Below are 13,179 nucleotides of genomic sequence, written 5' to 3'. Positions count from 1 at the left end.
CTTATATTAATGTTAAAACGTCCCGCGTTTATCAAATTTGGTGTTGAATTTAAAATATAAAGTCTTTGTAGCCTAGTTGGTTAAAGAGTTGTACTTGTTTTGTTAGGTTGCAAGTTCGAAACATACTTCTAGCATTTTTAATTTTGTTTTTAACCGTTTTAAATTTAAAAACGGGTCAACCCACAATCCGACCCAAGTATTATAATTAACCACAGCTCTTGACCCGGCAATCCGAACACTTTAAAAATTAAGCATCATTATATATATATATATAGATTGTTGTGAGTCTAATTTCTGAAATAGAAATTGAAGAATAATTAAGTAATTTCATTATTCAACTTTTATTTACTTTTATATATATATATATATATTGAAAATTTTATATATTTATCGTACCAATAATATTTTCAGTATTGGTAACATACCTTATATTTTTTGATATATCAAAAATTCAATATTTTAATATACCGAAAAAATTAATATTTTGCAGTACGGTATTTTTGATATACCGATGATATCGATAATTTTTCCACTCATACTTCTCGCCACTAATTAGCGTCCAACTATGCTTGACTTAGAATAATAAAAGACGTGTAGCTTGTTTCTCACTTTTTCTGAAGGTGTAGTCAATAATAACTGAGAAAAGTTTTAACGGTTGTCATCTCCTTAGCAACTTAAACTTTAAACTAACTTATTTTAACTAGGAATATCCCCGTGCGATGTACACGGATAAAAATATATTGTTACAACGTCTCACGTTCATCAAATATGGTGTTAATTAAAAATATAAAGTGTTATTAACGTAGTTAGTTAAAAGGTTGTACTTGTTTTTGTTAGGTTGAGAGTTCGAAACATACCTATAGCATTTTTAATTTTATTTTTAACCGTTTTAAGTTTATGGACGGATCAACCCAGAATCCGACCCAAATATCTATTTACTCTCACATATTTATCCAAATTAACCACAACTCTCGATCCGGCAATCCGAACACTTTCAAAATTAAGCATCATTATATATATATATATAAATTATTGTTACAATATCTCGCGTTCATCAAATTTGGTGTTGAATTAAAATTACAAAATGTTATTAGCCTAGTTTGTTAAAGAGTTGTACTTGTTTTGTTAGGTTGCGAGTTCGAAACATACCTATAGGATTTTTAATTTTATTTTTAACCGTTTTAAGTTTATGGGCGGGTCAATCCATAATCAGACCCAAGTATCCATTACTCTCACATATTTATCCAAATTAACCACAACTCTCGACCCGACAATCTAGACACTTTCAAAATTAAGCATCATTATATATATAGATTAGTTAGTTAAAAAGTTGAACTTATATTGTTACAATGTCCCGCGTTCATCAAATTTGGTGTTGAATTAAAAATATAAACGATTATTAGCCTAGTTGGTTAAAGAGTTGTGCTTGTTTTGTTAGGTTGCGAGTTCGAAACATACCTATAGCATTTTTAATTGTATTTTTAACCGTTTTAAGTTTATGGACGGGTCAACCCATAATCCGACCCAAGTATCCATTTACTCTCACATATATATCCAAATTAACCACATCTCTCGACCCGGCAATCTGAACACTTTCAAAATTAAGGATCATTATATATATATATATATTATTGTTACAACGTCCCGCGTTCATCGAATTTGGTGTTGAATTAAAAATATAAAGTGTTATTAGCTTAGTTGGTTAAAAAGTTATATTTATTTTATTAGGTTGCGAGTTCGAAACATACCTATAAGAATAAATGTTGTTTTCTCGATCAATCAACAAACACAAATAAATTATCTTAAATTATTCTGAAAACATTCACTAATACCACCTTTTAAGAAATTGACAAAAATAACACACGTCTAAAAAATAGAGATGAATGTAAAATAATATATACAAAATATAAAGAAATTCAGTCAACAAATATTTATATCCACATAAAATCCTTATTTATATAGACATTTAATTGAATTACAACGTACTACCTTTTGAAGTCATACAAATATTAAGACAAAATTAACTTATTTTAAATAATACTTAAATCTTGTAGTTGTTTTGCCCAATAAAATATAACAGCTAGCATGGTAGAAAAATGATTATGATATATCTTCTAGAAAAGGACATATGATTATATGAACTCAAAATAGATGACATCTAAACCCAACTACTCTTCTGGTCCTCTTGATCTCTATCTCATGACCAAATTTTTATTTCGTGTCATTGTAGGATTTTCTTTTTCATTCTTTTCAATTATTTGTGTTATAAGTAAAAAAAAGAATTGTACATTTAGTTTATCATTGTATTTTTTTTTTCATTCCTTTTTATTTGAGATTCTTTTCATTGTCGGAATCTCATTGGAGCTAAGATCCTCGACAGTGGTGCAAAGCATATCACATTGTAATGATCCGTGGAGTGCATTCACTTAAGTCTATGAACTAATAATCTTTTAAATATAAATATACATATCCTAGATCTAATTAACCAAAATTTCTCAACTAAGAACAATCTTTTTTTTTTTATATCATCTTAACTAATAATATATTATATATTATTTTATACTATATAATAGACCTAAAGGTTTTCAGGTTTAAGGAAAATAAAACAGAGAGAGTAAAGACGAAAACAGGCGTTAGGAAAAAAAAAATATTTTAAACTATTTTCTTTTCTCTTTCTAAATAGTTTTTAAAGGTTTAGATAATCTTTAAGATTAAAAACTTATTTTATAAGAACTTTGTATTACTCATTATAAACGAAATTATATAGTGAATGATTTAAACGTTTCAAGGATTCCGTGATTTTACTCTTATTGAAGAGTTTTCTACGCTAAAACTCGCATCTCTTTCTTTTTGTTGTTTGCTTGGTTGAATGAAGATTGATAATTATAAACAAAGCAATAAAACAAAAACTATTTTTTTGGGCTGTTTTAAATTCAAGGTAGAGTTGAGGTGAGCTTAACCCTTTTTATATCGGTCTTTACAAAACTCACATGTGACTTCTTTTTAAAAAAAACACTTTTATTAATAATATATATTCCTTTTAATATTAAATATTAATATTATACACTAAAGAGTTAAGTCTTAATTGTGGTAAAATATATAAAATTATTTTAAAAAACTAATAATGCTCAAATTTAATCTAAAATTTTTTCTTCTTCTGAAAGAGTGAATAAAAGATGTCGATATTTTCAGGGTATATATGTTAACAAAAAAAAAATATTTTTTAGGTAAAAATAGGATATGACATCTAACATTTTTTTAATTTAATTCACTATTTACTTATTTAATTATTAAAAAAATAGGTAAACTTACATCTATTTGCTCTTTTATCCACAAATTTCCCTTCATTTTCTTAAACACACCTCAAATGTTTTTCAGCTCACCCTAACTCAATTTTTTGGTCCGTGCTTGATGTCTTGTAAATGTATGTTATGTCTCAAGCATAAAGAATCAACATCCCATTTGTTTCTCAATTGTAGGAGATGCTTTGAAACGTCGTCGACGTATAGAGTGAACAAAAGGTTAAGGTTCAATTTTCACTCGAAACGCTTTGAATAAAATCAAAGAATCATGACGGTGGGGTGTTCTTTTGTTTAAAAAAGAAGAAAAAAAAAGTCATCGACCTATAGTGGGTTATGTCTGGCTCAGCCGTTGGGTGAGTGCAGTCCAAATCTATTGGTATGGGCAAACATGGTTCCACATCATTGTGAATTTCACATCAATTGTCTAGAGTGAATTCTAAAATAAGTGTTACCTATTCTGCTAGATACAAAATTTTATTTTGATGAACTTAACGAATATAGAAAGAGGGATAAATAATACATAGAAATATATTATTGGAATTTAGAGAAATGAAAAAATATTTTATTGAATCTCTTCTTTCGTTGCATAAATTATATCAATTTTGTAAATATTAAATTATGTACTAAAGAATTGAATATAATTATAATATAGTATAAATTTATAAATATTAAATTATGTATATAAAGAAATTAATATAAATAATATAGTATCAAATTTATAAATATTAAATTATGTATATAAAAATGAATATAATAATAATATGTTAATGATATTATCTAATATTTTTAATTGTTAGGAGATGAAACACGTCATTTATTTTTGTTTTTTTAATATTTATGTGGATTTGAAACATAATTGACATTGAGTGAGTGATGTTTAAATCAATTGTCGTTAATTAAAATGTTTACTTAAAAATTGTGAATTATGTTGGATTGAGTTAGTGGCGGACCTACAAGGGGGCCTTGGACCCGGGCCTCCCCCAACCAGGGTAAAACTTTTAAGATATTATATATATATGTTTATCAAATAAGACTTTGCCTGAGTGGTTTTGGAGTTGAAATTTATAGTAGAGGTTAGGTGATCAAATCTTGCCTCTACTATAATTATAACCTCACACTTCTTTTTATAAAATTTTTATTTTATATCAACACTATTTTCTATTATTTATAATAAATTAACTCTTCTTTTTATAAAAATTAATAAAAAAACTAATTCATAATTATATTATTCTAATTTCAAATATAATTTTATTAAAGTAATTATTATTAATATTTTATTTTATACAAAAAAATATTTTCTAAAATACAATATTTATAATAATACATAAATTTTAGTTAATATATAAATAATTATATATAAAATAATGAAAATCATATAATATTATTATTTATTTTAAAACTACATTTATATTATAATATATATATATATATATATTTTATTAATTTTAATATAATTAATAATACAAATTACTTATAAATATAAGGGTAAAATAACCATTTATATAAATATAAGGGTAAAATATTATTTTATATTTCTTAATTTTAAATTAATTTTAAATTATTTCAACAAATAAATGTATTTGTTAGATTTTATTTAGGGGTTGTGACACATATTTATTTTTAATCATTTATTTTATGTAGGATATAGAATAATGAAGATGTTCTATAAACGAATTTGTACTTCTACATCACATGACCAACATGAGTCTTCTCAATCAATTAATGAGCCTACTAATGAGTCTAATGTTACTGATCAAATATACATGGTTAGAATATAGCATATCAAAAGATGCATCATTTTGTTTTTGGTGTTATCTTTTCAAACCTTTAAATAGAGAAAACGTAGATGATACATTTATAGGAGATGCGTACAAAAATTGGAAAAGAGCATTAGAAAGATTCAATCGTCATATGAGAACTTCAAATAGTTGTCATATTGAATCTAGAATTCAATTTGAATCATTTTAAGATTAAAGACATAACGTGAGAAACGTTTTACGTACACATGGTCGTGATATATAAATAAATTATCACACATGTTTAACGACAATATTTGATGTAACACGCTTTCTATTGAGGCAAGGATTACCTTTTCGAGGACATGATGAGTCAAGTAGTTCATCAAATAAAGGAAATTTTCTTGAATTGATTGATTGGTATTGTCAACGTAATGAAGATATTTGTCTTCTTTTGTACCGACTCATGGACAAGAATAATTTAGTAATTGTGCTTATTAGTATTTTTATGTAATTATCGAGTAAAATTTTAATTAAAAATGCATTTATTTGATAGCCAAAAAATGCTACGTTATTATGTATTTGGCCCCCCCGAGAAAATATTTCTGGGTCCGCCACTGGATTGAGTCGATGAGTCTCTATCCTAATTATTTTCATGTGAACTATTTTGTTAAAAAGAATAGTAGAACTTTAAGTAATCGCAGTCGACTGATGCATTTACTTCAAAACGTTATCATTACGACGATAGGGGAAATCTTTTCTGAAAAACCGGCGGAGCCGGTTGTTGAACTCATTGATCTTGTTAAGGTTTTCGAGATTGTTAACGTTAAATTATATGTTATTTTATGTTTATTTTTTGGTGAACATTTTTTTTTATTATTACTCTTAAATATTTAATCTCATTATTTTTATAATGTGTTTATTTTTTTATATTTTAGAGATAATAGATGAACATTTATTTATATATATATATATATATATTATATTTCCGATGTAAAACGAACAGTTAAATATAATATAAATAGAGAGATCTCTCGCGGTTTTTGTGCCATTTATCCGGCCATCATCTCCTCTCCCGAGTCTTATAATAATGAATTGAATCTTCAAAACATCTCAAGAACTGAAAATGGCAGAAAACCAAAGAACTCATTCTTCTTTATCATCAAACCAAACATACCCAATCACCATTGAAGAAGAATCCATAGCTTCTATGCTTTCAAAACAAACACAACATCCCAAAAACACCAGTCTTCTCCAAACCAACACATTTCTCGCCGGAGCAAGAACCAAATCCATCGATTGGATTCTCAAAGCCAATACCCATCACTCTTTCTCCACCGCCACCGCCGTCCTCGCCGTCAACTACTTCGACAACCTATTATTAAACACTCTCCTCTTTCAACAAGAAAACAGACCGCCGCCATGGACAACCCATCTCGCCGCCGTAGCTTGTCTCTCTTTAGCAGCCAAAATGGAAGAAACCCATCTCCCCACTTTATCCAATTTCCAAGTACGTACAAAACTACAAATTACAACCCAAAATCAAAACATAGTCATTTACTAATGTTTTGTTAAATTTAAGGTGGAGAAGAATGTGTTTGAAGCAAAGACTATTCAGAGGATGGAGATTCTTGTCTTGTCTAAGCTTCAATGGAAGATGAACCCAGTTACCCCACTTTGTTTTCTTAGCTATATCGCGAAAAACCTGAAATTTAATCATGATTTCTCCGGCGAGTTTCTCCGGCGATGTGAATGCCTCTTACTAGATTCTATTTCTGGTAAACTGATGTTTTTTTTATTACATTAGTTGTTTTGATAAGATGATTAATATTGATTTTTTTTAAACATAGATTGTAGGTTTATGAATTATCTTCCTTCTATCTTGGCTGCATCCATAGCTACATTAGTGATGACAGGAATTGCAGATGCAGGAGATATTAAAGATCACATTTTTAGCATCATTCAAATCCAAAAAGTTAGTAGTTATAGATTTTACTACTATAAAATTAAAACCATTTTTTTTTAATATTAAATTGATAATAATATTTGTAAACAGGGAGATGTAGATGATTGTTGTAAAATGATTATTGAGGCAGTTTCAAGAAATTATTTGCAACCGGGCAGTCCTACAGGAGTGACGGATGCCTCCTTCAGTCCTATTGGGAACACTCTCAGCCCTGGCCGGACAAACAAGGAGGCCAAAAGTTGAGATTTATATATTTATTGGGGTTTGTTTCTGTTTCATATATTTTGTATGTGGAAATGGATGGTGTTTCATAATTTTAATATGATAATTATCTATTATATCAACTTTTATGAGTAATTATATATATTTATATTATCTTTGATAATTCAATTCGAGTTGGTGCTTTGTTTTAACCAATGGAATTTTTTTATTAAATTTTTAAAATCCGAATAATATTCTAAATCTTTGGTGAGTTGTCTGTCGATTATATATATATTCTTAAATCGTTTTTGCTTATTTCTCGAGTTGTGTCCATCTCTTTCTTTGCAACAAAGCAAAATTGTATTATTGAATTTGAACTAGTTTTTCTTTTTTCAATAATTTTTTTTTAAAATTTGTAAATTTTACAGGTATGTTATAATATTTTTCTTTTATGAACTTTTGTTATTTTAATCATATTGATAAATTATCACTTATCATTTAATCAAAAAAAATTAGTTGGTCGTCAGGCTAAAATTGTTGCCGCTTAGAATTTTGGGTGAAGATTCATCCAAAATTGCTTTTGCTTTCTTCCCTTGTTGATATAGATCTCACATCAATTTGTATTTAGGTTTTTAAAAAAATTGAATGATTATTGGATGATTTCATTTAAAATTTTATAAATCTATATTATTTAAAATCAGTTATATTAATTTACAAATTAATGTTCTATTTATAATTTTTTTTTCTTTTATGTAATGTTATGATAATTAATTCCTATCCAAAACAAAAAAATTTAAAAACTACTTAAACAGATAGTGAGTCTACTTAAACAAATTTGTATTCAGAACCTATTCCCAAAATAAAATCTAACAGTTTATTGTTGACTTTTTTTTTTTTTTAACGGATAAAATCATTTCATTAAAATTCCAAAAGTGGGCTATGATTAAGGTTGACAAAAGACCCTAAAAAAACTGATTAGTAGCATTCATACATTCTAAAAAACAAAGATTACAAATAGAAAAGACTACGTTCAAACATAATCATCCCAGCCTGGGATTTTCGCATTCCATCTATCTTTATTGAGAGGCCTTCTTCCCCTTCCTCTATCTCTTCCTCTTCCTCTAACGATAAAAAGAGATTGTATTGAAGAGGATGATGAGTATTGTTGTTTCTCATTTTGAATTCTCTCTTTGTACGAGCTCGTTCTGATTTGATAGAAAGAATTATTTCTGAGATTTTCAAGACTTTTATCTTTGTTATCTTTAACTTGAATTTCTGTATTCTTATCTTCCTTATCTTCAGCTTCAGACTTCATATCGGTTTTATAATCTTCTTTATCGTTGAACTTCATTTATTCATAAAATAACAACTTTATTAATCAAATTCATTTTTTTCTCTAATTAATTAATATATTTATATTTATTACTATATATATTTAAATTATTATTATTTTTTATAAATTTGATATATATATATTTAAATTATTATTTTTATAAATTTAATAGATATATTTAAATTATTATTTTTATAAATTATATTATTTATATTTTAATATATATTATTTTATTTTTTTATAAATTAGATTATTTATACTTTAATATATATATATATTTACATTTTAATTATTAATTTATATATATAAAAAAATAATTTTATCCAATATTATATAAATGAAAATTGTTTAAACAGAGTGACAAAAACATTACAAATAAACGATCGTTCAAAATTTTATTAAATAAAGTCAAAACATAACGAAATTAATCATTTAAGAAACAATAATAAAAATATAAGTAAAAAATATTAATCAACGAACAAGTCTAACATAGAATTTAACGTTAACAATTTCAGAGATATAAGAAAACAATAAGTTTCCTAACCACTTCCACCAATTTTCCAAAAAAATATAAAATTCTATTTTCCGTAACAATATATTTAAATTATATAATTTTTCATAAAACAATATATTTAAATTATAATTCTTCATAAATATTTACTCAATACAATTTTTTTTTATGAGAAGTATAATCTAATTTTTTTTATTATAATGTTTATTTTTAATAGATTTATTGTGAGTATTTTAGTTAATTTTTTCATTGTACTGTTTATTTTTAATAAATTTATTGTGAATATTCTAATTAATTTTTTAATGGTATTGTTTTTAACAACTAAACAAATGATATTGGAAGATGATATTGGAAGGTGAAAAGATATATGTTAATGTTGTTATTAATGAAAATTTAAGAAAGATGAAAACCTACTTAGTTCAATACTAGCATATTCGAATGTAAACAAAATATAAATAATTAAATATATAAAAATAATAATTTAGAATATATATAAAAATATAAATAATTAAATTTATTAAATAATAATTTAAATATATATATCGAATTTATAAAAATAATAATTTAAATATATATAATAATAAGTTTAAATGTAAATATATTAATTAATTAATTAAAAACTACAAATAATGAGGTTGAATAGTCAAATATGTTAATTTAGGAACGAAGGTATAGATTAGTTTGAGAAGTTGAACAAAACTCGGTCATTTTAAGAATTAGTTCATGGTATCCGCAGTCTTAATAAATAATGTTAGTATGAATGTGAATTATTATTATGTACAAAATTATATGATATATATATCTATAAAAAAAATATTTAAATTCAAATAAATGTTAGTTTTTTCTTGATTTTTGGATTTTGTAAAAAAATTAAAAGAATATTTGATAAATAAGTAAATTATTTGAATTTGTAATTGTATTTTTAAATTTAATAAAAATATAGTAAGAATATTTTAATATTTTAATTAATAAATAAATTATTTAATGATTTATAATAATAATGTGATAAAAAAAATATTATTTAAAAATCTAAGTTAATTACGAGAACGATATATTTCAAGGTGTTATAATTTTTTATTTTATTTTTATCGATTACCATTGACTAATAATTTATTTAAATTCCTATATGTATAGTTAAATACTTCTACAAAATTATATATATTATTTTTTAAATAATAAAATGTAATTTGCTAAAATAATTGAAATGACAATAGTTTGATAGGTAAATAGATTCACACTACAAACATATTAAGTTGAAACGATAATCGTATTCTTAAATAAATAAATAAAAAATAGAATATGTGTGCAATAATAGATCCGCTTAAACAAAAATGGGATACATTTGAACAAAAATAAATAAATAAAAGAAATTATGAATGAAACAAAAATAGAGCTTCTTTAATGTGGAATGTAAGTTTATCCGAGTGTTTATTTTGTTCAAATAGCTTTCATGATTTCATTACAAGTGTTTATCTCTATATCATTTGTCCAAAACCTTTTCAAATGATGATTACCCACTAAATGCATTGTTCTATGTTTGATAGGGATTGTATTTAGATAGATATGAAACTGTATTTTATAAGAACTTAATACATTTATTTGCTTTGCTTAATAAGAGAGGTTCCCTAAACAAAGTGAGAATTAATTTCTGAAGTAAGAGTAATTTATTATTTTCAGTCTTTGAAGTATATAAATTTTCAAGTTTATTCTATAAAGATTGTGCATTTGTCTCATGTTAGATGTGGTTGTAAACATTCTCTTCAACAAATTGACGAATAAAATCACATACATGTTCATGCTCAAAATTTCATTCCTCGTCAGATTTGGATGCAGGTTTCTCACTACCAAAAAGGGTAAGTGTAAAGCCTTAACAAATAACAAATTCTTCATATTTCCTTTCCAAATTTGATAATTTGAACCGTTGAGCAAAATCATCCTACTTGTGCTTATCTCCATAATTCAATCAAGTCCTAAACAACTAACTAAGCTCTGATACCACTTGTTGGGGGAAAACGTATATTTTATTTCCTACTTGATTGAAAAACTTAGGAGAAAATAAAGCACAAGTAAAAGCGGAAATAAATAACACAATGCACACACGGAATTTTTACGTGGAAAACCTCCTCAAGTCAAGGAGTAAAACCACGGGACTTTAGGTCCAGTTCAAGCTTCACTAAAATTAGAGTCGGGAATACAAACAAGGTATAACAACATTTTAATACCGTAGAAAGATAAACGGGCATACCCTAAAAGATACAACTTTTTGGTCCCAAACAAGTCAAATAAAAACTTAAAATAGGAAGAACCTTTAAGCCCCGTTTGAATCTCCGATCGTGAGTTTGATGAACCTGCACGGTTGTAAGCGAAAATCTGCTACAAAATTTTCTCTTTCTTCATCTCTTTTTAATTTTTGACTTCTACTTCTTAATGATGGTTGCCGCTCTTTAAATACTAGAGCAATTAGGTTATAACATAACCTTTTAAATACTATAATACCCTTAATGAATTAAAAGTGAACTTGAACTCTATTGGACCTTTTTCATAGTTGGGAGCCCAAACAAAACCCAACAAACTCCCCCCTCACAACTATGGGAAAGATGTTATCAACCCGGCGGTTGAACAACAAAACATGAACTTGCTTAGTGGTAGTGCCTTAGTCATCATATCGGCGCCATTATCGTCTGTATGCACCTTTTCTAAAATCAACAACTTTTCATCTAACACATCCCATATCCAATGATACCTCACATCAATATGTTTAGATCTAGAATGAAATGTTGAATTTTTTGCTAGATAAATAGCGCTTTGACTATCACAGAGAAGCACATACCTTTCTTGCACAATGTCAAGTTCAAATAATAACTTCTTAACCCAAATCATCTCCTTACAAGCTTCCGTCGCTGCAATAAGCTCAGCCTCCGCGGTTGACAACGCAACACACTTCTGTAGTCTCGTTTGCCAAGAAATAGCTCCCCCTCCAAAATTAATCAAATAGCATGAAGTGGATTTTCTTGAATCAGCATCACTTGACATATCTGAGTCGGTATAACCAATTAAATTCGGATTCTCATTTCCAAGACAAAGTTTCATACTTGATGTGCCTCTGAGATATCTCAATATCCACTTCACCGCTTCCCAATGTTCTTTTCCCGGATTTGAAAGAAACCTGCTGACAGTACCAACAACATAAGCTAAATCTGGTATTGTGCTAACCATAACATACATAAGACTACCAACAACTGAACTATAGAGAACATTCTTCATATATTCCTTCTCATCATCATATGAAGGACTATATTCGAAGCTCAATTTAAAATGAGCCGCTAAAGGTGTGCCGACACTTTTAGCATTCTCCATATTGAATCTTTGTAACACTTTCTCAATATATTTTTCTTGAGACAACCATAACTTTTTCATCTTTCTGTCACGACTGATTCTAATTCCAAGAATCTTTTTTGCTTGTCCAAGATCCATCATTGCAAAGGATTTCCCTAGATCTTGTTTCAACCTATCAATTCTCGTAGCACTTTGACCAACAATAAGCATATCATCAACATAAAGTAACAAAATAAAAAAATCATCAGGAGAGAATTTTTGCACAAACACACAATGGTCGGAAGTAGTTTTTTTTATATCTGTGTTGCTTCATAAATAACTCAAACTTCTTGTATCATTGTCGTGGAGCCTACTTCAATCCATACAAACTCTTATTCAACTTGAAAACACAATTCTCTTTACCCTTGACCTCAAAACCATCAGGTTGATCCATATAAATCTCTTCATCTAAATCACCGTGAAGAAAGGTTGTCTTCACGTCCATCTGTTCAACTTCCAAATCAAGACTAATTGTCAAACTCAATATAGTTCTAATTGAAGTAATCTTAACAACATGAGAGAAAATTTCGTCAAAGTCAATTCCCTTTCTTTGACTAACCCTTTGACAACCAAACGAGTTTTGTACCGTGGAGCTGAAGTGTGATCATCTTGCTTCAGTTTGTATACCCACCTATTCTTCAAAGCTTTCTTTCCTTTTGGTAATTCTACCAACTCAAAAGGTATGATTATCATGTAGAGATTGCATCTCATCTTTCATAGCATCAACCCATTTATGCTTGGATTCACTATCCATA

The 13,179-nt window shown here is 26.9% G+C and overlaps 1 protein-coding gene across 1 annotated transcript; it reads left to right on the top strand.

The window, feature by feature from the left end:
- Positions 1-6,091: 6,091 nt before the first annotated feature.
- Positions 6,092-7,305, top strand: LOC124940612 (cyclin-D3-3-like). The gene is made up of 4 exons (XM_047481134.1): positions 6,092-6,548; positions 6,621-6,816; positions 6,889-7,013; positions 7,095-7,305. Exons 1-4 carry the CDS (start codon positions 6,165-6,167, stop codon positions 7,245-7,247), a joined length of 858 nt encoding a protein of 285 aa, XP_047337090.1. The 5' UTR covers positions 6,092-6,164; the 3' UTR covers positions 7,248-7,305.
- The last annotated feature ends 5,874 nt before the right edge of the window (positions 7,306-13,179 follow it).

Source organism: Impatiens glandulifera, chromosome 5 (assembly GCF_907164915.1).
Source record: "Impatiens glandulifera chromosome 5, dImpGla2.1, whole genome shotgun sequence".
Classification (NCBI taxonomy): domain Eukaryota; kingdom Viridiplantae; phylum Streptophyta; class Magnoliopsida; order Ericales; family Balsaminaceae; genus Impatiens; species Impatiens glandulifera.
The sequence above is the reverse complement of the archived record's forward strand: the minus strand, read 5'-3'. Positions and strand labels throughout refer to the sequence as shown.

Coding starts and splice junctions, on each gene's coding strand:
- LOC124940612 (XM_047481134.1), top strand. CDS start 6,165: ATGGCAGAAAACCAAAGAACTCATTCTTCTTTATCATCAAACCAAACA. Junction 6,817..6,888: donor CTTACTAGATTCTATTTCTG/GTAAACTGATGT, acceptor TTTTAAACATAG/ATTGTAGGTTTATGAATTAT. Junction 7,014..7,094: donor GCATCATTCAAATCCAAAAA/GTTAGTAGTTAT, acceptor ATTTGTAAACAG/GGAGATGTAGATGATTGTTG.